General features: G+C 44.7%; 1 protein-coding gene across 1 annotated transcript in view; it reads right to left on the bottom strand.

Moving 5' to 3' along the window:
- Positions 1-26721, bottom strand: part of CACNA1C (calcium voltage-gated channel subunit alpha1 C) — a gene marked incomplete at both ends in the record, with an annotated part of 767761 nt that overhangs the window by 178327 nt on the left and 562713 nt on the right. Inside the window, 3 exons of the mRNA XM_080704956.1 lie at positions 4914-5086; positions 14153-14256; positions 25036-25232. Coding sequence (XP_080561082.1) covers positions 4914-5086; positions 14153-14256; positions 25036-25232 — 474 coding nt within the window. The remainder of the gene's footprint in view (positions 1-4913; positions 5087-14152; positions 14257-25035; positions 25233-26721) is intronic.

The raw sequence follows: 26721 nt of genomic DNA, 5'->3' as shown, positions 1-26721 counted from the left end.
AGAAGTGAATCTTGAGCTGGGCAAGGTGGTGCACGCTTGTAATCCCAGCATTTGGGAGGCTGAGACAGGAGGATCCTGGTTCACGAATAGCCTTAGCTACTTAGGAGGCCCTTTTGCAACTGAGACCCTGTTTCAAAATATAGAATAAAGAATAGGGCTGGGGGTATAGCTCAGAGGTAGAATGGCCCAGGGTTCCATCCCCAGTACCACACACACACAAAAAGTGAGTCTTTATGGATAACAGTGAGCCCTGGGTAGCAGGAATAGTTTTGCAATCGATACTTTCAAACAGGATGCTCACTGCAGATTGGGGAGATAGGGTGGGGATGGGGAGGAGAAGCAGGCACTTGAGTGAGCAACTCCAACGTAGTTCTAGTCTTCACCCAGACAGAAGAGGGGCTTGGAGGCCAAAACCTAAGTGGCTGTCCCATGTTGAAAGGTGCAGAGAAGGCAACGGTGACATGGCCCTTTCTTGTCTCTCTTCTGCCTCTTTGGCTCTGAAACAGCTCTGGAGTACCAGGTCCTTTGGGGGAAGCAGTTGCAATGGGAAGGCCTAGTGCTGATATGGCTGTAGGTGGGGACATGGCACAGGGCCAGCTCTAGCCACTGACTCCTTAGGGTCACAGGCATGCTGAGTTGTCATGTGAACCCACTTTCTGGTCTCGTGAGGGCCTGACTCCTCAGATCCCAGAGAGGCCATACCAACTCACATGGAAGACGGAAGAGCAATGGCAGGAAGAAGAGGAACCTGAGACTCACCAAAGGAGGCTGATGTGCCATGGAGCCATTGCCCTCGACAGTCCACCAAACAGCTCTTGTCACGGGATGCACCCCGCATGGCCAAGTCCAATGGTCAGTTTTCAGTCTGCATCTTATGTTACCTATGAGCAATACGGACACCCCTTCTTCTGCTTCTCCTCCTAGCTCCCAACTGCACCTGCCCTTGCTCACCTCCATCCCACTCAGCACCTGGAAGCCAGCAGGGTCCTGCTGAATGCATGCTGGGTCATGTGATTTCTCAGTTCAAACCTTATGGCTCCTTGGCTCCCTCCAAACTTAAGTCCAAGTTCTCACTAAAAGCTACATGACCTTCTACTGGGTTCCCCTGGACCTCATTTCCTCCCATCCTCTACTTCCTGCCCAGTTATACGAGCTTCCTCTCTGTTCTCAGACATGCCAGTTCTCCCTGTGCCTGGAGGCCTTTACAGTGGCCTTCTGTTTGCCTGGAATGTTCTTTTCCAAAATAACTACATCGCTTCCTATTGCCTTTACATCTTTATTCAAATACCACCTTCTAGTCTGGCATGGTGGTGCATTCCTGTAATTCTAGTACCTGGAAAGCTGAGATAGGAGGATTGCAGGTTCAAGGCCAGTCTCAGCAACTTAGTGAGACCCTAAGCACCTTAGCAGAACACTATTTCAAAATAAAAAAAATATAGCTGGGGTAGCTGGGGGCGTAGCTCAGAGGTAAAATGCACCTGGGTTCGATACACACACACACACACACACACACACACACACACACACACACACCACCTTCTGGGTGACACATACTCTGGCTACCTCACTGAACAGTACAGCTCAGCACTTCTGTGCCCTTTCACCGTTTCATCTTTCTCCAGGGTACTTATCACTTGCCAACACACTATTTAATTTATTATCTGTCTCTCCAGGCCAGGCAGGACAGGTATTTCTGACTACTTTGTTCCTTGTTAAATCACAAGTGCTTAAAACAGTGCCCAGCAGAGAGGAGACCTTTAACTCACAAATGGATAGATGGACTGGAATTTATATGTAATTTACTGGTCCCATCACTTACTTATTTAGATAAAGGCCTCCCAACTAGTGCTTTCCAATGTTTCCTTCCAACCCCTGTTTCTTCTACTTCCTCAGCAGCTTCTGCAGCTTTTCCTAGAAAAGCTGAATGATTGGACTCTGCTGAGGTGTGTGCAGCTACCCTGCAAGGCAGCGATGTGCTGCCAGTCACCTCCTCTGCAGCCAGCTCTAACTCCCAGCGCCTCATGCCAGTGGCAGCTGGTCTGTGCTGGCAGAGACGCTGCCTGGAGCAATGGCAGAGTTACCAGAGCCACACGGAGTTATCAGTGATTATATTACCTTTCTTCTTAAAAGACTAGTCAGTTTTGAGCTGAAAAGACTTGGCAAATAGACCATCCTATAATCTTTTAGAAATTTCAAAGGCTAACATACTAAACTAATTAAAACAAACATTTAAGTCAGGCGTGGTGGCACACACTGGTAATCCCAGCAATTGGGAGGCTGAGACAGAAGGATCATGGGTTCAAGGACAGCCTCACCAGGTAGTGAGACTCTCATCAACTTAGCGAGACACTGTTTCAAAATAAAAATAAAATAAGGCTGGGTGTAGCTTGGAGGTAGAATGACTCTGGGCTTAATCCTTAGCACTGAGGAAAGTAAAAAAAAAAATCTAGTTTGTACTTGCATTTTTTCCCCTTGTATTTGTTTCAGAACTATGAAGTTCTGAAGATAAGAGTATAGTTTCCAAGCTATGGACTTGCCTTTTCTGCGAGTCTATTAGGCCTCCAATTCCTTAATAATTAAATCACACCAACTCTGCTGTTAATTGGACACAGTCCTCTGGACTCTTCCTGGCTGTAGTCCTCAGTCTTACATTCCGTTTCGTCACACACGCCTGCTTTGATTTCCATGGCTTGCTTTTTTTTTTGATCTTCATTCCCTTGCTTCATCTCATAGAACGGTCCCAGCAGCATTTCTACTTACAAAGGAGCCAGGCTGCCATTCCACTCCTCTTAGGGCAAGCCTGACAGAAGACGGGATGCAGACCCACAAGGTCCTTCAGCCTTAGGAAGCAGTAGGGGCGAGAGGAGCAACCGCCTCTGGAGTCTGATCCTTCCCGTATTGGGGCTTACGGAAATCCTGACAGACTCTATCAGGGTAGACCCTTCAACATGCTCTTCTCAGAGCCTGCTCAGAAAGTTGGGCCAGGTCAGTGTGATCTTCAATAGCAGCAAGGAACATTCCATGCTAGGAACTCTCCTTGCAACTTATTCATTTAGTGGGCAAGATGGGGAAGCAGCGCATGTCCCATTGGAAGCACTTGCTTTAGGCAAAGAACAGAATAACTATTTGTCTCTGGATGGTACCTAGCTGCTAAGCAAGTCGTGGGTACTGCATGTTTTTAATAACACATGCTAAGAAAAATGCTCATTACTCTTAATCACAAGTGAGGGGTTGCACTCTCAATGAGGGTGAATTGAGGAGCTGAGGCGCTGATTCCTGTGTTTTGGAGGTAAGCTTCTCTGTGACTCACAGGCCAATTTATTTATTTACCATACCACTCAGTGCCACAAACTAATCAACTTCTCTGCAGCTCCATCAACAATGTAATAGAAGCTGTCAGGCACTTTTCCAGAAAGACCCTCAATGGCATCATTGCTCATTGTTATAATCCATCTAAAGCCCTATCTTCCAACTTGCAAAACTACTTAGTCAACTGAAGGCATCCTCAGGTTATTAAATTATGTTGTTACCAGTCCCTGTTGTCTATGTGTTTTAATTTTGTATTTGCACCTTGAGCAGAGTTATCAGATAGGGAGTAGTTGACAGATTTATTAAATAAGCCTTTGAAATGAGAGAACAGAGAGTCTGTTAACATACACTGTTTGCTATCTTCTCCCTGTACCTGTTCCTTCTCTTCCTGGCTCTTCTCATCTCTATCTTGGTTTAAGAAAAACTTCTGGCTTCCTGGCCTTACCTGCATGGCTCCGTCAAATGTTGTGGTGACTCTTTAACCTGTTTGGTTCCTTGACTACTCTAGATGCCCAATGTTTAGAAACTGTAAGTTAGACTGCTTAAGAGGACAGAAATGCACCTACTCAAACATAGAGAGAGAGAGAGAGAGAGAGAGAGAGAGAGAGAGAGAGAGAGAGAGATTACATACAGCTAGAGGAAGAAAGAGGAGAGCAAGGTCAAAGGAAAGACACAGAACAGTCAGAGCTAACCCAATAGGTCTCAGACTTACCATACATCACAATCACCAGGGGGAGGTGCTAACCCAGACTGCTGGGCCTCACCCTTGGAGCTTTTGAGGTGGTGGGTGTGGGTAGGGGCCCAAAAGTTTGCATGTCAAACAGGTTCTCAGGTGATGCTGTTGCTGGCCCAGGGGCCACACTTTGAGAACCAGTAGGTCAATCTGATAAGGGCCTGAATTTCTATGATTCATCATCTTGAATATATACGCAAACAAATATCATCTATCACTCTCATTACTATCCCAGCTATCACCTATCTAACAATCGACCATGAAAACCCCAGAGGAAGAGATTTTTCCCTCATATCTGTCTTCTAATTGTACACTGTCAAGCTCCTCTGGGCTTCTCCTAATCTTCCTGTTTAGCACCTCCTCAGCTCCTTGAATCGAACTTACTTAGGAGAAACTTTTGACTGACTCCTTTTTCTATGAGATAGCTCAATGGTGTCTGGAAGTCTATGGCAAACAAGGAGAGAGTCCTGCACAGGTATAGTTTTCCAGGTAGCCACTTGGTGGATATTGTTCCTTTTGAACAAGCTTAGAGCAGGAAGCGTGCCTTTGGCCTAAAGATATGAGGCCCAGAGAAGGAGGATGTCTGATTAAAAAACAAAAAACAAAAGACGTTCTAAAGAACAAAATCTCAACTGTCTTTTCAGATCAAAGATTCTAAAATGAACATGAGGTTTATAGATTAACAACAATTTTCTACCATCTGGGGCTAATTCCTATAAGTAGTAAATGATTGAAATCAATGAGACAAACGTTGCTCCAGGAAGACAAGCCACAGGTTATAAAGCAAGGATGGTGGTAAACATTTTGGTTGCACAGTGGCTACCTCCTCTCTCCCTCAGAACCCAGCCCCAAACAGAAGATGGCTGCTCACTGTTTCGGGGCTTCTCCTCGTCCATGCCTTCGTCCTCATTCTCAGGGTCGATGTCCTCTGCCTGCGTGATCCAGTCCAGGTAGCCTTTGAGATCCTCTTCCAGCTGCTGTTTCTCTCGCAGCTTCTGGAAATCTCCCCGAGCTTTGGCTTTCTCTCTCTCTTTGGAAAACTCTCTAGTGATTGGGAGAGGAGAGGGCAGGGCAGGAGAGCACAGGTCAGGGTCAGGCACAGAAGGAGAGATGGAGGTCAGTGAAGACAAAGCCAGTGTTAGTTGCTTTGCACTGAGAACCCTGCTCTCCTGCCCCTACTTCCCAAAGACAGCTTTCTCTAGTCAGCTCAGATCTGTCTTCACTGTCGCATAGGTGAAAGAGACACTGAAGGGGACATTCTTAACATTGGCCATGAAAGTCAAAGGGAATCAGAGAAGTTTATTTCCCTTTTTTCCCCCTAGATCCTGATATCATGATAACTGGCTTTGCTTTTGTGGGGGATACTGGGGATTGAATCCAGGGACATTCTATCTCTGAGTTATACCCCAGCCCTTTAATTTTTTAAATTTAAAATAGGGTCTTTCCAAGTTGCAGAGGCTGGTCTTGAGCCTGCAATCCTCCTGTCTCAGTCTCCCAAGTACTGGGATTACAGGCGTGCACCACCATGCCTGGTTTTGCCTTTTAATGACAATTTTTTTCTTCAAAGATCTGAAAACCTCTTCCAACAGTAACTAAGATGCCACTCTACAACAGTTATGGAACATGCACTGTCATTCCACCCAGTACTGAGTGGTTATTTAAAAAAATCTCAGAAGGGTCTCTAGGTGACACAGGTCTTAGGACCAGTGATGCACTGGAGCCCACTCACCCACATAAGGTCCGGAGAGTCAACCGTACGTGTCTCTTCCCCACTCTGCTTCAGTGAAATCTCCTTGTTACCTTGAGATTGGCCATGTTGGGGATATTTACACCATGGAAATTGGCAGATGCTATAGACCAGGCCTTTCCCCTCAAAGGACTGACAATTAACTATTTATCAGTACACCACTGACCCAGGAGAGCTAATCTCAATCTCTATTTTCTTGGTGAGTTTACCCTGCCACTTCTGACATGCCTGGAGGATTTCTAATTGAAGTAAGGCTCTTTCCCGCATGGAGCCTACAGATTCCAAACACAAGAAAATGTCCTGGGGGGACTGCTCTTTTGATTTGTTTGATTTTTTTTTTTGAATATCCATTCAGAATAGAAAAACACGTAAAATTAAGATGATATCCAGTTTAAACAATGCATTCAGCTTAAAGTAAAAATGAGTAGAGATGGAAATTGTACTGGGAGTTGTGGGAAGGTCCTCATAGAAAGGTTCTGACATGATGAATGTTTCTTTCGTATTGTCCAAAATTTAGCCTATTTATTTATGTATTTATTTATGTGTTTATTTATATTTATTTATTTATTTATTTTTGTGGTACTGGGGATGGAAGCCAGGGGAATTCTACTTCTGAGCTACACCCCCTGCCCTATTTTTTATTCTTATTTTGAAACAGGTTCTCACTAAGTTGCAGAGGGCCTCATTAAGTAGCTGAAGCTGGTCATGGACCTGTGATCCTTCTATCTCAGCCTCCCAAGTACTGTAATTACAAGTGTGTGCCACCACACCCGACAGTCTTCATTTTCTCTGTGACTTTGAATTCATTTCTTGAACAAAGAGGGGGCCGAAAGCATAATTCAATAACCAACAAGGCTGTTCTCAACTCTCAAAGTTGGTGTCTTTTATTCTAAAACAGATAAATAGTAGAATGATTTTTTAAATTTGATATTGATACTCATTCTATGGGAAATGGGGCCCTTGGTGGTATGTGCGTTGTGTCTGTGTCCAGGCACTGAGTGTTTTGTGAATCCCCAGAACCATGATTCCTCCTCATCAGGAATGGCCTGGTTCAGGGCAAACAGTTGCTGAAACCACTTCGAGGGGCCTGCTTGCACAAGCTAAGTGCTGTACAGGAAAGGCTCCATGGAAAAAGGACAGTACAAGCAAACTGGATGACAAAAGGCTTGCCACCTAAATCCACTGTCATGTAGGAGCAGCTGTGTCTCCACCAGCTGTCCAATTTTTACAATTTGCCTCAGGAGAGCACAAACTTTGGTGCTCACCATTCATATGGGAGATGGAGCCAGGGAGGTGTCTAGGGAGGTTTTTATTTGGGAGAACATGGGGACTCTCAAGCAAATGAGTTTTCTTCAACTGCTGCCTTAATGATGCTCTGGTTTGGATTGAATTTTCTTCTTAAATTTGATTGAATCCAATTCTAATTGGATTGAACTCATGATTTCTTGGGCTTCCTGCCAACCAACCGGTACCTTCATTTTCTTCCCAGGGAGTTTTATGACAGCAAAAAGGGGCCAGAGTGACAGTTCACAATGAAGATGGGAGCCTCGCCTTGCTTCTGCTGTTTTTCTGTCAGGGATGGCATGGGGAGATGCTAGTCCCTCCTTCCCCTGAGCCTCTTAACCTATACCTAGTTAAGCTTCCTATGGCCCGTGTCTTGACAGAGAACATTTCCTTCACTATACAGATCAACTCTCCAAACTGCACTCTCCTCTTTTATGTCTAAACGCATCTGCATTCTCTGTCCCTTTCCCTGAAGTGGCTTTGAGGACGTAAGGAACTGAACTGCTAAGGGTTTGCTGTCATTGTCTTGAATACTTTTGCAAAAGGTTCAAGTTCTGGCTATCAGATATCTACTATTCTTCTCTTGCAGTTGGGAGACTAGGACTGGGATCCAACTGTTCTGCCTTGTGGAATGAAAATTCACTTTCTGTATCCCAAGACTTTTGGAGAACTAAAATAAACATCCATAGGGAGAAGGGAAAGTGAGTGTTAGATAATTCTGATCAGTCTTAAGATATTTTCTCTTATAGAGGAAGGGCAAATTTGGGAGATGAAGGGGACCAGAGGGGTGGCACAGGCACCTCTGCAGCAGGGGTTCCTGTTGATTTCTGTGGGGTGTGGGCATAACCAAGCTTATAGCTGTAGGGAAGGTGAGCCAAGGTTTCCCTGACCAGGGCCCTGTGGTAAGGGAAGTGCTGGGTGGCAGTGTTTGGCTCTCTGTCTCCTTGCCTGGATGCCAGCCATGCGCCTGCTCTAGGGACTGAGCTAATGAAGACATGAAGCCCCAGCCTGACAGGCTGCACTGGGTCCAGGGACTGGAACTGAGACAATCAGTCACCACTGTGGGATTTGTCATAGGCAGGAGCGCATCTCTCATCAGCAGTGGCCAATGAAAAATGAGGGATGGCGTGAAGGGCTAGAGGGTTGGTGCTCAGTCAGGTAAAGAATGCAATAGGAGGGCTGTGAAAAACCCAATCAATACCACCCACTGGGGATCCAGGCCCTCTGATAGTACAGTCGATCCTCATTATTTATAAATATGGATTATATATTTACAAATTCTCCTACTTGGTAAAATTTGTTTGTAACCACCAAATCAATACCCATTCTCTTTCCAGTCATTTGTGGATATGCACAGAATTGCAGAGACATTTTATATGTTCTCAGCCCAGCCCAGGTCAAAAAAGGTGACACTCTGCTTTCTTAATTTTTATAATGTAAACAAATGTCCCTTCTATGGTCTGTTTAGTGCCATGTTTTTTTTTGCATTTTTTGTGCATTTTCTTGGTATTTTTGCCATTCATAATAGCCCCCAAGCATAGTTATAAAGAGCTATCTAGAGTTTCTAAGTGCAAGAAGGTTATGATATATCTTATAGACAAAATAAGTGTGTTAGATAAGCTTCACTCAGACATGAATTATATAGTGATACTGGCCTTGAGTTTAATACGAATGACTAAATAATAGATACTAAATAAGGTGTCTTTAAATAGACATCTCAAACAAAGTGATTGGTTGACAAATGTTTTCGGCTCACGGGAACCTAAGCCTGTATTTTCCCTAGGATTAAAGGTTTCATATTCACCAACTCAGTGTTTGTGGCGACTTCATAAAACATAACTATTGTGAATAATGAGAATCGACTGTATGTGTTGCCATCTTTTCTGCTTCCACCCACAGGGTATGTGTGTTTAGACCTTAGTTGCTTTCATATTGGTCTGGATATTGTGTCTTAACTGTGGTGCCATGGTCTAATTACACTTCAAGGTTATGAAATGCCTACACACCAGGTTCTTTGCTTTGGGGGGCAAGAGATGTGCCCATCTCCAAATGGGTAAATATATAAGACGATTATCCATGCAAGAGATCCTGGGCCTTTTGCCAAGTAAAGGTACATATCTAAAAGCCCTCCATTTGCAATCACTTAAAACAATAAAACAAAATCCAGGGTGCTGACTTCCAGCTGATTAAAACTTCAGATAATTTCAAGAATCTCATCGTCATGGTTGTCATTTAATTAATTAATTCATTCATTCATTTCTGTGATACTAGGGATTGAATCCAAGGACATTTTACCACTGATCTACATACCCAGCTCTTTTTATTTTAAAACAGGGTCTCACTCTGGCCTCAAACCTGTGGTCCTTCTGTCTTAGCCTCTCAAGTACTGGGATGAGAAGCATGTGCCACCGTGCCCCACACTGTTGTCATTTTAATTTGAATGGGCTGAAGATTGAATTTTGTAGGGAAAAGTAATTATAATCTGATTTTTATCTATACTAATGCTAGTATTTGGTCTTGCATAATGCTGATGTAAGGATAAATAGATAATAACATGGAAGCATTCTGAAAAAAAAATCCAAGAGATATATCTTCTTCACACTAACTCTTTCTGGACTAATCAGAAATAAAGTGTTCTGGATATGTAAATTTTTCAGGTAACAGATGCCTCACCCTCTTGTGGCCAAATTCTTTGAATTTCTACACTTTTAATGAAAGCTTTATAGAATGTCACTCTTTGTCTTCATGAGCAGAACACACCAAGCACAATTTAACCTTTCCTTGCTGAATGAAGGACATAATGTATAAGGATGAGTGACTGTAAAATAGTATAATTCTCAATTGATGGATGTAGGGTTCCATACCCCTGATGCTATTCCAGAATGCCTTAATGCTTCAGTGCTATTGAGCTTGTGGTCCTGCTCTCTGAAAGCCCATTGGCATCTGCAGGGCTGCCAACCCCGAGGCTAAGCAACTCTGCCCTGCTAAAGTTGCCCAGCTTCTGCCTGACCATGGATTGCCTCTGTTACCTGCCTTTCCCTTTACCCTTCCAACTATGACTTCTATTCTTCATTTCCCTACTTCCTGACAGTAATTTACAAACAATATTAATGAGTCAAATGGGATTGGGGTGAGTATAGCATGAAAGTTAGGGATAAAGGCTATGTATTCACATGGCTTGGGCTCAGCCCCAGATCCTCTATTTTTCACTGTTGGAATGGATGCAGCTTCTTCTTCCAAACCTCACTCTTATCTGTAGAATGGAGCTGTGTGAACAACACCCAGCTCACAGGGCTGCCATGAGCATTAAAGAGCTAATCGACCTGACGTACCAAGCACAGAGCCTGATGCAGATGGTATGACTGCTTGAGCTTTCTCTGTGATGGTGAACCTCGTGTGGCTCAGAGGCCTTTAGAATGCTTCTGGAAGGATAGCTTAATCAGAAATCTGACTGATGGACCAGTGTATATTTTACTGCATTCTGTCATGACTCAATTATTGCCCTGAGTAATCAAGATGCTAACTCAAGACCCTCACCACTGCATGATCAAAGAAGCTGCCTCTTGATTTTGTCTCTATATGGGTTCTAAGGACAGTCCACCCAGAGTGGCCAGTCCTTAACAAACTAGGATGGGCATCCCTCAACCAGAAAGGGGAGGTGCTCTCCCACAGTCACCTCATTGCTGGGACACAGGGCCTGCCTATGATTCTGGAGCTTCCAGGAGCAGACTGCAGCTTTGGGAATGGTCAGGCAGCAGGTGCTGAGAAGGTCTCCAGAGGAGACCAACCTATGGACTCCAAGACTCACTGTTGCAAAGGTCAAAGCGCCTTACTATGCGTATTCAGTATCAACTAATGTTTTTGAGTATTACTAAGCACTAGGTTTCAGGGGGGTATTTTACACACTCTATTTAATGTGGACCAAGTGAAGGTTTATGTGAGCATCAATAGATAATAACATGCTTTATCTGGAACATTCACTATGCAGAACAATTTATTTCTGATGAGGCTAGATAGAGTCAGATAAAAAGCCAAGACATGGCCGGGCGTGGTGGCGCACGCTTGTAATCCCCGCGCTTGGGAGGCAGAGACAGGAGGATCGCGCAGGTTCGAAGCCAGCCGCGCGCGCTGGCTTAGGAGACCCTGTTTCAAAATAAAAATGTAAAAATAGGTCTGGGAGTGTATCCCGGAGGTAGAAGGGCTTCCAGGAACCCCAGTACCACCAAAAAAAGCCAAGACATGGCTTCAAAATGGCTTTTTCCTCTCACAACAACAGTTGCTGTCATTTGACTTTTTTGCTTAGACACCACCAGGAAGGTCACTCCTCTGGGAGGGGACAAGAATGACTTAAGCAGATGCTCTGCTCAAGGAGGGGGTCTCATCCTCCTGGAGGAATTTTACTCTCTCAGATTTGTCTTCTAATCTCTGGGGGGGGGGAAGTAGAATTACATTCTCTTAAAGGTTGGGGCTCTGGCCTGTGTTTCAGTCCAAGCTCACTCAGTGCCCATCTAGTGACATCCTAGTGGAGATGGAAGCCAGGCGGCGCTCAAGTTCTGGAATCACTCGGTTATTTACCAGTGAAGAAACATTGTACAAGCCACTCAACATCTCTCGGCTTATAGTCCTCATTTTAAAAAGAAAAATTAAAGTTGTTTTAGCTTTGATGGTCGTATTTAATAATTCCAGTTATGGTTGGCACGAAGGAAATAATAATCATGCAATGACAGCACCATTACTAAGCACTTATGTGCTGAGCATTTTACAAAAAGGATCTCATCCTGTCATCAGGAGCACCTGTGATAGGTGTTATCATTTTCGCTTTTCCAGGTGGGGAAACTGTGGTTTGAAAAGCGAAGTTCCCTAACTTTATACATCCAGCAAATGCAGATCTGGGTACTCAGATTTCTGTCCTGAATGGAATACTAAGGGTTTTGTTTATCTCCTCAGAGATTCACAAATAAACACAGGGCCATTTTCTTGTGTTGGAATATAAAATTAAAACCCTTCTACAATCCAGGCAACTAATCAGGGGCTTACCTCATTCTGCTCATTGTGTGTGTGTGTGTGTGTGTGTGTGTGTGTGTGTGTGTGTGTGTGTGGTGTGTTTCTATCTCCAGAGGTATCCCCCAGCTCTGCTCACTGTTATTTTGCCCCTGATGGAAGACGCGGGTCCCCTGCAGGGCCCCACCTTGGCAAAACATATGAAGCCATGAAGTTATCTGACAGGCCATCCACTATGGGAAGGGGTGAGGAGGAAGCAGAGCCTTTCCTTCACCCAGGTCCTGAGAGTGAACTCCTGTATCACATTCAGCTGCTGCAGGAGGTGGGAGCAGCTCTTCCCCATTTATGTACTGAGTGAAAATAAGCAATAACCTCTTTCCTCATGCCGAATTCCCCCCAGCGTTAACATCCCTGCACCTCAGGGAAAGACTATCAAATCAGCTGACCTGGTTCAAGCAGAGCAGAAATAGATTAATCCCACCCTCCCAAATAGCAAAGGCAGCACGGTGGGTCACCCATGAGTGGGTCACCAGGAACATTTAGGTGTTAGGCATTGGCATGGCTGGGGTGGACGGGTGAAGAGGAAAGCGGGCTGAGGGAACATCCCGAGTTTCCTGGTAAGAGGAGGCCATCCTCAGGTCACTAGAGGCCCCAACCATGTGCTGCCTGTTACTTTTAACTTCATGTGGGCAAGGGCTGAAATCAGTTATGTTTTATATTTATAGCCAAATAGTTAAATTTAATCTCCTTTATCATCAAATAACCTATGATTTTAATCAGTTATGTGTCCTTTCCACTCAGAAAAAAGAAACATTAGGGATGGACTGCCTATGAGTTAGAACTGAAGAAAATTAGATTTTTAGTCTGTATATTTGTTTACTATATGTATTTGTATAATCCTAATATATATACAAATCTAAACCATATATATGTATGAGTGTGTGTGTGTGTGCACGTGTTTGTGGTCCTTGGGACTGAACCCGGGGTGCTCTACCTCCTACCTCTGAGCTATAACCGTAGCCATTTTTTAACTTTCTGTTTGGAAATAGGGTCTCACTAGGTTGATAAGAGTCTTGCTATACTGCTGGAGCTGTCCTTGAACCTGTGACGCTTCTGTCTCATCCTCCCAAGTACTGGGATTATAGCCATGCACCACCATGGTTGGCTTAAACCAAACCATTCTTACACTAGCCTCTTGACCACTGAATAAAAGTGATCTTCAGTCTTTACTAGTAGCCTATAAATAGCTGGCTCAAGAGGCCAGGCAGTACTTATCTGCAGGGCTGTAGTGTGTGTTGAAAGCATATTCTGTGAGTCTTCCCTCAAATGCCTGCTGCCAGCCCTTCTTGCTATGCTGCTCCTGAGGCTGAGGCACTAGAGTGTGAGATACGATTTGTCTACCTGGACAGCTACCTGGGACTGGGAGGGGGTGTGACCAGGAAACAGGCAGGATCTGGAATCTCTTCTCCATCACCTATCACCCAAACCACTGGATTCATTCCAGTACATTTGACCCTTTACCCAGCCATGCCAAGGACATACACTTCAAGGCTCCTAAAGTGACCCTTATCCCAGGTTCATCAGAGCCAGAAAAAGAATAGAGCCAAGAATAGCAGGAAGAAAAATTAAAAATGGAAAAATCAAGACCTTTTTCCTCGGTCCTGCTTACCCGCTAAGAACACCGAGAACCAAGTTAAGTACAAAAAATGACCCTATGATGATTAGTGTAACAAAATAGATCCAGGGCCAGTCCCTTCCTACGGCATCATTGACCTGGAAGAATGGAATGATAGTTAGTGAGGCACACACAGCAACCGAGCACGGCCAAGCGCCAGCCACAGCTCCCCAGACGCTGCCTGAGCAGCACTGGGGCCCAGGGATCATCTAGGTGCAACTCAGAAGCCAAATAACCTGCCCGTCCAATGATCTAAATTTGTGGTTGAACGGAAACTTTTTTTTCTTCCTGTTTTCCTGGGCCTGTTAGGGTCCCTTCCCTCAGGATCTTGGCAGTGGTCAGAGCGGAACGTGGGGCCTTGCTCGGCTGCATTGTAAAGAGGCTGTAGAAGTGGTCAGCTTACCCGCTCAACACACCGAGAACCAGATTTAGAACGAAAAAGGATCCAAAGATGACCAGACTGACAAAATACACCCAGGGTAACTCATAGCCCATAGCGTCCTGCATCTGGAAAGAGGAAGGAAAGTTAGGAAAAAGAAAGCAGAACAGTAAGCAAAAAGGCAGGTAGAAAGGTGTGCGGACAGATACGGAGGGGGCAGATGGAGCTGAACTTGGTTTAGGTTTGTGGAGGTCAGGGTCTCTCATTACCCCTGGCTTCATTTCTATTCAAACCACTTCCCTGCAGCCTTAAACTGAACTTTGAAAGAACTGTGTAGGCCTTGCCTCAAGAGGAATCTTGCCTGGCTCTCTTGTTGCTTTATTTTCTGGGAAAAAAAAAATTCTTTAATGTTCTCTACTCGCTTGTCTAAGAAGGTGGGTCATCTCAAAAAATAATTCCTTCAGTATGGGATGGGTTTAGCTCAGTTGGGTTTATGTGGCCATTTAATCTCACATTAATGCCCAGAGGCACCCTGACCTTGGAGTCTGAAGCATGTCAGCTTTCACTGACAGAGCTGGGGAACTGAAACCTTACAGATGTGTGAGGAAAGAGATCTTCCTCAGTGGCTTGCCCTTTGGACCCTGGGCCGTGCCCAGAATTCAGAAGTGGAATCTCAGTGCTTCACAAGCATTAGAGGCCACAGGCCAGGCCAGGCAGCCATGTGAGTTTATATATTCAGAGAAAGGAACCTGATCCTGTCTCCACAACCAATATAGAAATGTTCCTTAACCTGGAAATTATAATCTATGGATGGGATGACAGAGATATTCTGTGCAAGGCTACAAACCCCTACAGTGTTGAAGGCAGTGGTGTACAGGAGTTGGCTCCTATGGGCTATGGAGAACTCGTGGTGTGTCTCTCTCCCCATTTCTGTGTTCAGTGACTTTGCCTTGGCAGCTTGCCATTGGCCATGGCGAGAGTATTTACACCACAGAAATGGGCAAACAATATAAAACAGCTGCCCTAAATGCCTGGCCCCTTCAATGAACTGTTAAATGTTCGCCAGCGCATCACTGACTGGAGGGTGGATGGGAAGATACCACAGAGCAGCGTTTTTACCAACGGGGACATTTACTGATTTACTTTTTAAAATCGATTTCTTCTTTTGATTCCTGAGTAGACTAAATAGAGTATAGTCACACTGTCCTGAAAATGAGCCTCAACATTGTCTTTGTGAAATTAGTTTATAAAGCCCTACATTCTTAAGGTGCAAGCTTCCCGAGTGATTTATATCAGTGATTCTCAAAGCGTGGCCTCATGCATTAGAAACGCATCCACATGGCGGGGAACTTGTTTAGAAATGCACATGCTCAGGACCCACGCTAAACTTCGGTGGGGCCTGCAACCACAGTCGCAGCAAGCCATGGTTTCACTAGTCCCACAGGTGATTCCAGTGTATGCTAAAGTTTGAGGACCACTGATCTACATCACTCTTTCCATAGCTCCCAGTTTCATCTATAACAATACAATAAGTATTGTGATCTCATATGTCTGCTACATTGTACAATAATGTTGCTCAAAGCATGGTCCCAAGACCACCAGCAAGCACTAGGATGGTCTAGAAAAGCTGAGAAAAGCAGACCCCTGGGCCTTGTCCTTAATCCCAAGACCTCAGTGTGGCTCAGAAATCTGCACTGTAATCACCCCAAGGATTATAAGGTGTGCTGAAGTTTGGTGACCTATGCCATGATTTCTCCTCACATGCCTCAAATGAGGTATAGGTCTGCTGGGATATTAAAGCTTCTACCCTTGGGGCTCCTCAGGCTCTGAGCAACTTTATCCCTGAACTAAATCATACGGTACTATGTTCCCTGTGTGCTGTGACTATAAAAGACAGAAATACTGAGAGACCTACCCTTGTTGACTGGTACAAGATATCTTTACACATCCATTAATATTTATCTGTCATTACTATTTTTGCTTATATAAATTTACCAAATGTAGTCATAGCACATGGTACAAAAATTGTGTCTGTGGATCATTGGTTTGAACTGAGTTGGTGAGGAAGAGAAGAGTTCCCAGCAGAGGTCCACTTCACCATGTCAGTTAAATTCAATTTAACATAAGTTTATTGAGCATTCCCATTCTCATATACCCTACTCGGCCTTTTCACTTTATTACTGTGTTATTTTTTATTTACCATATTTATCAGTTGTTTTCCAGGCTAGACTGTAAGCTACACAAAGACAGGCAACTTTGGTCTGTTTCAGTCACTGGTGAAACCCATGTGTCTGAGACAACATCTCAGACATGGTAGGTACTCAGTAGATGTTTGTTGACTGAATGTAGCTGAACTTAAGATGTACTAGGTGCTGTGCTATAAGTAGAAAGCCCTGTTATCCAGAGATGTGAGTAAAAAACAACCCTAAATACAAGTTGATGAATCCCATTGTAGGAGGAAGTAGGAAAGACAGGCTGAGTAACCAAAGGTCAGACCAGGCAGGGCTGTATGGACTTTGCACGTTGGCCTCACTAAAGGCAAATGGAGTTCAGTAGCAAAAACCAGAGGCCATGTGATCCTGTGACGGGAATGAGGGTTTCCTAGGAACTTGGCCATTGTTAAAAATAGAGCGCACAGCTGTAAAGCCTTCCTTGGCTGTGGGATGGAGGATTTTCTCAGTGGCTGGACTAAAATATCCGGCAAAACAGCAGCTGGTAGGAGAGGCAGGGCAGAAGGCCTTTGTGTGTGGGGGCCCTGCCCCATCACAGGGAGCCTGGGAGCCTTCCTTTGGCCAGGAGAAATGTCTGAACCCAAAGCACGGGAAGCCAGAGCAGAAAGGGCGGCAGTCAGTAAGCCTTCACCACTGGAGGGAAAACAAAACTGTGAACCAGGGCAGGAATGATGAAATGAAAGTAGGGAGAGAACGGTGTGGGAGCCACGTGGCACGCCGAGGTGGCCTTGCATTGCCAGGGTCTGCACATCTCACTGTGACATAGGGACTGTGAACTGACCCTTGGCCTATGCTAAGCAGTGATCATATTAGAATCAATATTTGTTCACCAAATATTTACTGAGTGCCTACGATGTGTAAGACATGGGTTCTATGCTGAACTCTGCTACAATGAAAGCAGCCGTGTGGTGGATGCCCCCAGCGTCTGCCAAGGTAGAGCTTCTATGGAAGAAGACCTGGATGCCAGGTCTGAGTGTCCTCATTGCTTTTATCTCTTAGACGGTTACATCCTGCTGATGAAGGTTGAAAGCAGCCCCTACCTTTCCCTCTATGTCAGTGCTTCTTTAATTTAGAGGGAGGGCAGGAAGGTCAGGAAAAGCTGATGAAAAGTGTACTCTCACTAGAAAACAAAGACACTCACAAAGCAGTGTGCCCACAGCCCCAGGTGCACTGATTCCCTGAAGCCCATGCCTGGACCCCGTGTCAACGGCCTGTTCTAATGACCAGCCATTTTTTTGTATACAAACTCCAAAGGAGAGCTGTCCTTCTGAGTGGGCTGGGGGCCCGTGGTGGCAGAGCAGGTCTGTTTTAAACAGGTTCCCTTTGCTCATCTGTGGACCACATCCCCCTCCCCCAGCACAGGACAGGTGGGAGCAGCCAGTTCCAGGAGGCGATGGAGCTGTTCACCCTCCCAGAGCTGCCTCCAGAGCCTGTGCAGATGGTACGTGGGAGGCGGGCTGCTTGGCGCTCCACCAGCCTTCTTGGAATGAAATCTTTCCTACTGGTGCCCCACACCCCCTAACACTTGAATGTTTTACTTCACTGAAGACATAGCCCTACAGGCCACACACACCCAGAAGCTTTGGACGTGGAAGTTCCACGGGCCCCTCATTAGTGTGGATGTCCTGTGCCACGCACAAGGCAGGTGACTGCAGCATTGCTAAGGACTTTGTGTGGATGGAGCTAGAGACCTGAAGATGGCTGTCCCTCAGACAGCCAGGGCCACAAAAAGGGAACACATGGTCTCCACTTTCCCTGTTGTCCTGCATTCCTGCTTTGGTCACTTCTTCGGCTGTGACTTCTTTGGGCTCATCAATTTAGAGGTTCAAGGTGAAGAGGGGACATCAAGAAGTTAATGAAGTTCTACGGTGGCCCTAAGGACCCACTACTCCCTGGGTAAGCAATGCTCAGCCGCTCCCAAAGGAGGCTTCCTGGTCTGAAGGGAAAGCACTACTTTTGTTTTCTCTCTTACATTTTCCTCTTTATGCTAGGCCACCTACTTTTTTGGGGGCAAACTGGGCAGTAGGCATACAATGCTGGTGGCTCTGAAGGAGGGCGCTACATGGAATGATGCGGATTGATGCCTTAAACCAGCTGCAATAGCGCTATTAAGAAAAAGAATAAAGTCATATTTTAAAAAATGACCCACATTGCTGACACACTTGTTTAGAGGTGAAAAGAGAGATAGGTCTTCTTAAACCATTACGCTCAATGTTTCCTAGGTCTATGATAAGGAAGCTCCATGACTTCCCCAAGGAAGGCAGAGGGAGTGTCTTCATGTCCAACTGAAGCCATTAGGGTCTCAGGACCGAGAGCTAACAGGGTGACGCTGCCTTTCCTGAAACACTCAGCCTTGCCATTCTCAGAGTCTATGGATGCAACAAAAGGAAAACTGAATGAAAAATACCAAAGACCCTCTGCGCCTAGCATCTAATTCCTTGGAGGGGACCACTGCCTTCAAACCTCAACTCCACTATTCGTTTTCCCCCAAAAAGAAAAACAAGAAAAAAGACACTTCTTTGGTTTACGCCATCAGGGCCTCTCTTGATCTCAGCCTGATTCCCATGGGTTTTCATGACACGTACACCTTTTCCCATAAGGTTCTTGGCACAGGTGCTGTGGATCCAAAAGACTAAAGAGTTTTGGGAAATGCCAAGAGAGGCCACGTGCCATCAAAAGGCAGGAGGTAAAAGCCTACAGAAGTCACAGTGCTTTCCAGGGAGTGTTGCTGCCAGTGAACGCTGGTCAGCCCAGGGCAATAGCTCCACATGCTGGTGACTCTTCCTGACCTGTGTCCCTGAGATGAGTGGCTCCACCTGTGGGTGACTGAGCGGGCCCCCAGTGGGAAGACAGGCTGCATCATTTAGCTCCCTTCCACCCTGCACCTGCTTGTTGTTCACTGAAATCCATGTCTCAGAGCACAAGTAGAGCCTTGTTTACGTGGGAGAAGAAAACAACAGGCTCTGAACACCAAGGCAAGCCAACGACTCAGACTCCTCCATCTATTAAAAACAACTTCTGACATCAGATGGGCTCATACACTGACAATGTGTGGGAGGCCAGGAGGCAGCAAGCATGGTGGCCCTGGTCTGAGCACCTGTGTAGGGGACGGCTCGCTCACAGCCTGCAGCAAGAATTCCTTGGAGTGACCTTGCTGTTTTTTTTTTTTTGTCTATTTAGAGAACCTAAGACACAAGTTACTCCAGTAACCCAAACTGCTAAAACATGCTTCCTTCAGGCATAAGCACCCTCCTTCTTGCTCCTCATCCATCTTCAGGACTAGCAGAATCTCACTTTCCCCAAGTGTGGTCAGTGCCCCTGCCCATCTCTCTGCATTCTACACTAAGCTACATTCCTCTAGGTCTTTTGCACCCCTTAGATCCTCAGCACCTGAAAGGCAGGCTTTACTCTTCTCCGTACCCCGGCCTTCCTCATGTCCACCCGGCCCTGGGAACATAGCAAACACTCAATGAACGTTTGCTAAATTGCATTATTGAGTAATAAGGACTCATCTAATACCAGTGAAATGAATAAAATGAACCAAGTGAATGAATGAAGAATGAGTGAATAAAAAAGGCATTTGGAGATGCTAGCTTTCTTCCTTGAAGTGTTTATAAACCACCAGTTTTTGTTTAAATAGTGGTTGTGTTTTAAGCAGCATTGCAGTAAGTAGATAGTTCTCTGAGGCAGGTTAAACATTGAAGAACCCAGGCTGCTGTTCCTGGATTGTGTGAGTTTTCTTTCAGCTCTGTCCTTACAACAACTATTCAGACACCAGTAGAATTCAGTTCCATTACCTGAATATTTCTGATGTCTTCAAAGATTCATGTTCTATATTCTACAGTGAAAATGTTAATTTTGAAAGATGGAGTGGAAAAAAGGGTAAAACACTCATATTCAACTTGTTGAGATGCAAAAGACTTTGGTCATAAGGGAATTAGTGGCACATGCATGCATGCATATGTATGTGTATGTGAGAACATGTGTAAGTGTGAAAAAGAGGAGAGAATTTAGTAGGATTACCTTCCATTAATGTCTAGGATGCATGCAGGATGGCAAGATAAAGTGTAGCACTGAAGAACTTTAGTTCCCAAGGTCTCTGGTTGTCTGAATCAAAACTGATCATGGACACTACAGAAGAAATTATTTTGTGATTCTAAAAATCTTTTATTGCTATGATTCCTCATTCAGTGCTCTAGCATTATTTTTAAGCTCAATATTTCATTTTTAAAATATGAGTGAAACTCATGGGGAGGAATGGGTGGTGTTAGGAAGAGGGTGACTCCCATGGGGTAGGAAGTGGTATGAGTCTAGGAAAAAAGACTAAAGGCGTCTACTGTGCGGCAACATTTTGGGGGTTGGCAGATCAGGAAGTGCTGGGGGAGCAGGGGTCAACAGAATACTCTTGATGAAGAATTGTTCTGGCATCTGGATTCCTAAAGACCCAAGTGCAAGCATTCCAGTGTGATTCCTACTCTTGCTACTCCCTCCTTTTCCCACAGTTCTCATATGCCCCTTAACTGGATGTTGTAAACTCCAGGTGAGTGGCCATATTATTGTTTCCCATGAACCTGGGGCTGTCTCAAGTGCTGATCACATATATATTTGATTGACTGATGTTTGTGTTACTTAATTGTGATCCAGTTAATGTAAAAGGAACAAAGCTCAGCATTTCAGACTGACCTTAGCTCTCAGACCACATCTGGTACTCCTAGAGCCTGGCAGAACAGACTGACTCTGTGGCCTCTGTGTCTTTTGGAAGGCACATGCCTAAACCATATAAGACAAACAGTCTTGAATTATATGCAGATGGCTACGAATGTTCGGCTACAAAACAAAACAAAAAAAACACCTGCAAGTAGAAATGGAAACCAATGATGTTATACAACATTGGATCCTTCACTCCCTTGGCTCCTAAAAAAGGCCAGTGTTTATATTTGATCACACCCCACACCACCCACTTACTATATTTTTTAAGAGACTTGGGCATTTTAAGAGCAAATGGAAAGGTTTTGGCTTAAAAGGTCATTTCCCAAGAAAATTTCACCCAACTCTGGGTTTGAGTTTAGTTTTCAAATCCCATCCCCTCTCTTTCCCTTGTTATCTATAGACTCTGCTAACAGGACACTGGGTATAAGAAATGCTCAGCTTATTAGGGGTTCAGCCAGTGCAGAGCCAATGGCTTTCAGAGCCAAGGCAATGTTCGAGTATTACTTGACCAAGTGAGTTTTATTTTTAGTCCACTAACTCTTCAAAATCACAAGAGAAGAACACAATAATGGATGTCAGAAGAAAAGAGATAGGACTCAATATCATCTATGAGAGGAGGCAGGTTCTGCCACATGCTACTGGTGACTTCCCTGTTCCCTTCTATACTTCTATACCAGTTTCTATCTAGTGAGTCAATCAGCTGCTTTTTTTCCTTCTTCCTCTTCCGTGTGTGTGTGTGTGTGTGTGTGTGTGTGTGTGCGCGCGCGCATGCGCGCGCACGCACACTCATGCACACACACACATGTGCGGAACCCATCACCTCTAAGCTACATTTCCAGTGTCTTTTTAATTTTTGAGACAGCTAAGTTTCTCAGGCTGGCTTTGAATTTGTGATCTGCCTGCTTCAGTGTTTGCCGTCATACTCAGATCAACTGTTGTTTTAATACTCTAATGACTTATTCTTTTCCCCAGAAACTTCAATCCGGTTGTTTATTAGTTTAGAATGAATACACATCTGGGATTTCCATTCATTGCTAGACTTGAATCTCGATTTTTCCTTCCTGAGTACTCTAGACTTGCACTTTGGGCTTGGAAGAAAATACCTTCTGAGTTGAAGGTTCTACTTCCCCCGGGGAACTATCTCCCTAGATAGGTTAATATCCAGAGACGTCAGCAGCACCATGTAGACTCATCCAGTAGGTTAGATTTCTAGGGGTTTTGAACTCTGGCTTGGCCATCAGAATGGCCTGGAGAGCTTTTTTGGAATGCAGATACTGAGATTCTAACATGGAAATTCTAACTCAATAGGAGGTGAGCACTTTCAACTATTGTAAAAACTTATTTTAACCTCAGAAACTTACCTCAAAGAAAGTAGGGCTATTATCTATTAGTAGATAGATAAGGAGGTAGGTCTGGGTATTTGTATATCTAGAAAGGTCTATGTTTGATGCTAAAATATACTGATATTTGAGAATCTGTCAGTTAGAGGTGCAGGGCTAGAGGCAATGGGAAAAAATGCTGAAGAAGAAAGGAAGAAAGGAAGAAATGGCTACAGAAAGGTAAAGCCATGAGAGCAATTGCCTGACAGCAGGAGCATTGGGCTGGGAGATGCTTCTATCATGAATAACCAAGTAGGAGGCTCCACTCTACACACGTGAGTGTGTGTATGTATGTTTGTATACATACATGCATGCACACATACATGCACACACATATAGCATGGCCATTTGGGGAAGGTGCTGGGAAAATCAGAGTGAGGCATGTCCCATCCCATGAGCCTGGGATGGTTCCTTCACCTCTGACACTTTTTCCATTCCCAGCCTGAGCTCTATCACACACACCCCAGGGGAGAAAGCACAACACAGCTGCTGAAAATTGGTAGTTGCAGTTGTGTGCTTCTTCCCATTCCCCACTCGGGCTGTCACCGTGACAGTGTTTCTTTGGGTCACATCTGGCGGGTGGGGTATCAATGACTTGCGGTGGGGTGGGGGAGAGAGGGAGTGATGAAGAAAGATCACAAAAATACATCAGGGCCACCAGCAAAGTAAATTATACCTATTCCCCCTACCCAACACCCACCCCTGCCACCCACCCCCTGCCACCCTGCCCTCCATTTGATATCTTTCCATAGCAACTGAAGGCATGGGCTTGAAGCTCATAGGATAAGTTACTAAAGCCCAGTCCCATATAGCCACATGTTCTGTGGCTCACAGGTGAAAACTCCCTATTTGCAGAACTACTTTTTGTCTTAGGTTGACTGGAGGGACTCACCAAAGGTAGGACCAGTTAGGACCACTTGGGAATTTGATCTGCTTTGCTAAGTAGAATAAATTGGACCAAGAGTAGAAAGCTAGATTCCTCTGTCTTACAGAGAAATTACACAAAACCAAGTTCTTATTGAGCATAAGCTGAAAAATGTTTTCCAGTGTTTAATTTTAGTTTGAGGTAGAGTAGATTTGACTGTTCTCTTCTGTTGAAAGTTCTGCAAAACAGCAACTTTGCCAAGACATAGCTCCAGTTGTGCACCATTATTCAGTTTAGATTTTAGTATGTTTTCTGTACTGAGCCTCTTGGACTGAACTGTATCTTAATTATGACTGACTCCTTAGCACCTAGGAGGACCCCTGGTATGCAAGGATGCTCAATAATGTTTGCTGGGTACAAGGTACTCAGGCGAGTTCCAATAGTCATTTGCCAGAAAGGTACAAATTTCACGGCAACACTGGCTTTGGGCATGTTGACTATAATGTAAAAAACTGGAAAGAGAGAGTTTTCCATCAATAGGATATGGTACTTATAAATTTTTTAAAAAGATAGAATACTGAGCATCACATCTCAATACTGTTATACAACTTTTTCTTCTGATTCTGAAAAAAGTCAACACCTCTCTTGGCATTATTTCCTTTCTCTCTGGCAGCTCTGCTTATTGGGAAGGCATCAGCTTCCCTCTCACTCTTCCAGGCTTTAGTTTGTAGACACTATTCCCTAAGCAGCATCTTAGATTGTTTTCATGATAGCCAAATAGATTTGACTATTTGTGATACTCTGGAAGAGATGATATTTTCAAGACTGGCAACCCATTTTATTCTCCCCAAATTCTGGAGAACAACATTGGGTTCTGGCAAATCATTTCTCACGCTGAAGTAGGAGACACTACAAAGAATATATATTCTGGAGGTTTTACAAATAATGGACTTGACTCTGCCAGAACAGACAGCTCAAACGCGGTGTGTGCATTTGCTGATGGTATAGACTGTATCCAAAGCTGGCACTTCAAGGATCAAAGGTTGGCAATGTGGTGACAGCTGCTAGATAATAAGAGGATAATCTTTAAAGTAAAAGAAAACATACCGTGGATTGGTTGGCACTAGAGCAATGACATTTCTAAATATGCAGCGCACAACCAGCAGAGTGTATTGTTAACTGTGACAATATATTTGTTTGATAGATATTCTAATATATTAAGGTAAGACTAATACGAGAAACAACAATATAATAGCATGTCACAATGCTACCCAATTCAGTAGAAGTGGTTTCTTTATAGTTTCTTTTTTAGAAGACCAGACCTGATTTTTCTCTTTAACCCTAGGAACTCATCATTCTGCCTTGGTGCTCCGGGGAAGGAGGCAGGCAGAGGATCACAGCAGAAGGGGCTCTGCGATGGGGAGAGGAGCTGAATGCTCTCCTTGTGTCCAGAGTAGCCAGCTCATTCAGAGAGCCCCGACTGCGTGTGGTCAGGTCAACTAAAGAAGACACTTCTCTAAGGCTGGTGGGCAGGCAGGGAGAGGGGATCATTAGGGTGGGCAGCTCATGCTTGTTTCTCAGGCAAGACCTAAAAGAAATCAAAGACACTCATCAACCATTCCCTCAAGATCCCAGCACCATCAGGAGGAGGGAAGGGGCCACATCAGGGCAGGCCCACTCCCCTGTATCCCCTGCTCTGAGTGCCCACCTCATGTTACGTACCCAGTACAGCACATCTGTCCAGCCCTCCATGGTGATGCACTGGAACACCGTCAACATGGCGAAGGCAAAATTGTCAAAGTTGGTGATGCCATGCTTGGGCCCGTCCCACCCGGGCTTGCACACGGTCCCATTCTGACACTGCCGCCCGTGGCCGGTCTCCAAAGCACAGGGAGAAGGGTCCTCTTCTGCTGGAACATCTCCATGGCCAGGGGAAAGAGGAAAAGGAAGCAGAGGGAAGGGGGGAGGGAGGAAGAAGCAAAGGAATTAGAAAAAAAAATGACAGGGTAAGGTTGAGGAGATAATCATGGTGAATAAATAAACTGCATGCAGAATAAACTCGTTAGTCTCCCTTGCCCCAACATATGAATCAAACATAAAGATCTAGGTATTCATTTGAGGCTGCCATCAACTTAGGTCAGTTGTTATCTCTTTTCTTTTCCTCTCTTTCCCCCTAGGAATTGAATTCAGGGGCATTCTATCTCTGAGCTACACCTGCCTTTCTTATTTTTTTTTGTTGTGAAGCAGGCTATTGATAAGTTGTTAAGGTTGGCCTCGAACGTGTGATCCTCCTGTCTCAACCTCCCAAGTATTGGGATTATAGGATGTGCTACCATGCCCAGGAGGGGCTGAGCGCTTTCAACTATTGTAAAAACTGTATTTTAACCTTAGTAATTTATTTCAAAGAAAGTAGGGCTATTATCTATTCCATTGTAACATGCTGGCATTATGGTCAGCTGTCCAATCAGAAAATAATGATGATATGACCTTTTCAAGTAGAAACCATTCTGGAAAATGATAGGAGGCCTCCCTCCCTCCCTTCCTCCATTCTGGTGGCATGTCAGAGTTTGAAGGGAGGGCTACATTGATTCAAAGACTCCTTCCTATTGGAAGCTAACTGACCCATTCAGTAAGGCTTTCTGACTATATATGAATCTGCTCCATATTACATGATGTACTACCCACATGAACGTTATTTCACAGTGAGCCTCCTGTAGTCAAGTGCTCACTGCACTGAACTCTAACCCCAGTGAAGGCTTCTGAGGATGACGGTAGATAGTAAACTGACCAGAGGGGATCAGCGCCCACCGCAGCCGTCTGCATTACCATCCGGGAGGGCAAGCACTGCCGGTTGTATTTTATGCCTGTCAGGTGGGACCTTGTGGTGCTGCCCTTTGCTCTCCAGCATTATCACCCTTCAGAAGAGAAGAATCGTTTCCTGACCTCTAATCAAGACAGAGTGGCAGTGGCTGACAGGACTAATACTTCCTATGAATGATTAGGGCTTTTCAGCAAACAGTCGGACGAATTGTCTGTGGTGAAAGACAGTGCTTGGGCTGATTTCTCATGTGGAAAATAGCTTCCAGAAAATTAATGAGTTAACATGTGGTTTATAACCCTGGTGTGGTGGAAGATACCTGTAAGCCCAGCACTGGGGAGGCTAAGACAAGAGGATCGCAGGTTCAAGGACAGCCTCAGCAATGTAGCAAGGCTCTCAGCAACCTAGCAAGACTCTGTTTCCAAAAAAGGAATTAAAAAGTGGCTGAGAGTGTATCTGGGAGGTAGACTGCCTCTGAGCTTAACTCTGCAGTACCACACACATACAAAAAGATGCAGTTCATAATTTTGGAGTGAAGTTAATTGGTAAATTTAAATAAGATTTGACTGAGTTAAACTATATGGTAAAAT

This window comes from Muscardinus avellanarius (genome assembly GCF_963383645.1).
Source record: "Muscardinus avellanarius genome assembly, chromosome: 11".
NCBI lineage: Eukaryota > Metazoa > Chordata > Mammalia > Rodentia > Gliridae > Muscardinus > Muscardinus avellanarius.
The sequence above is the reverse complement of the archived record's forward strand: the minus strand, read 5'-3'. Positions and strand labels throughout refer to the sequence as shown.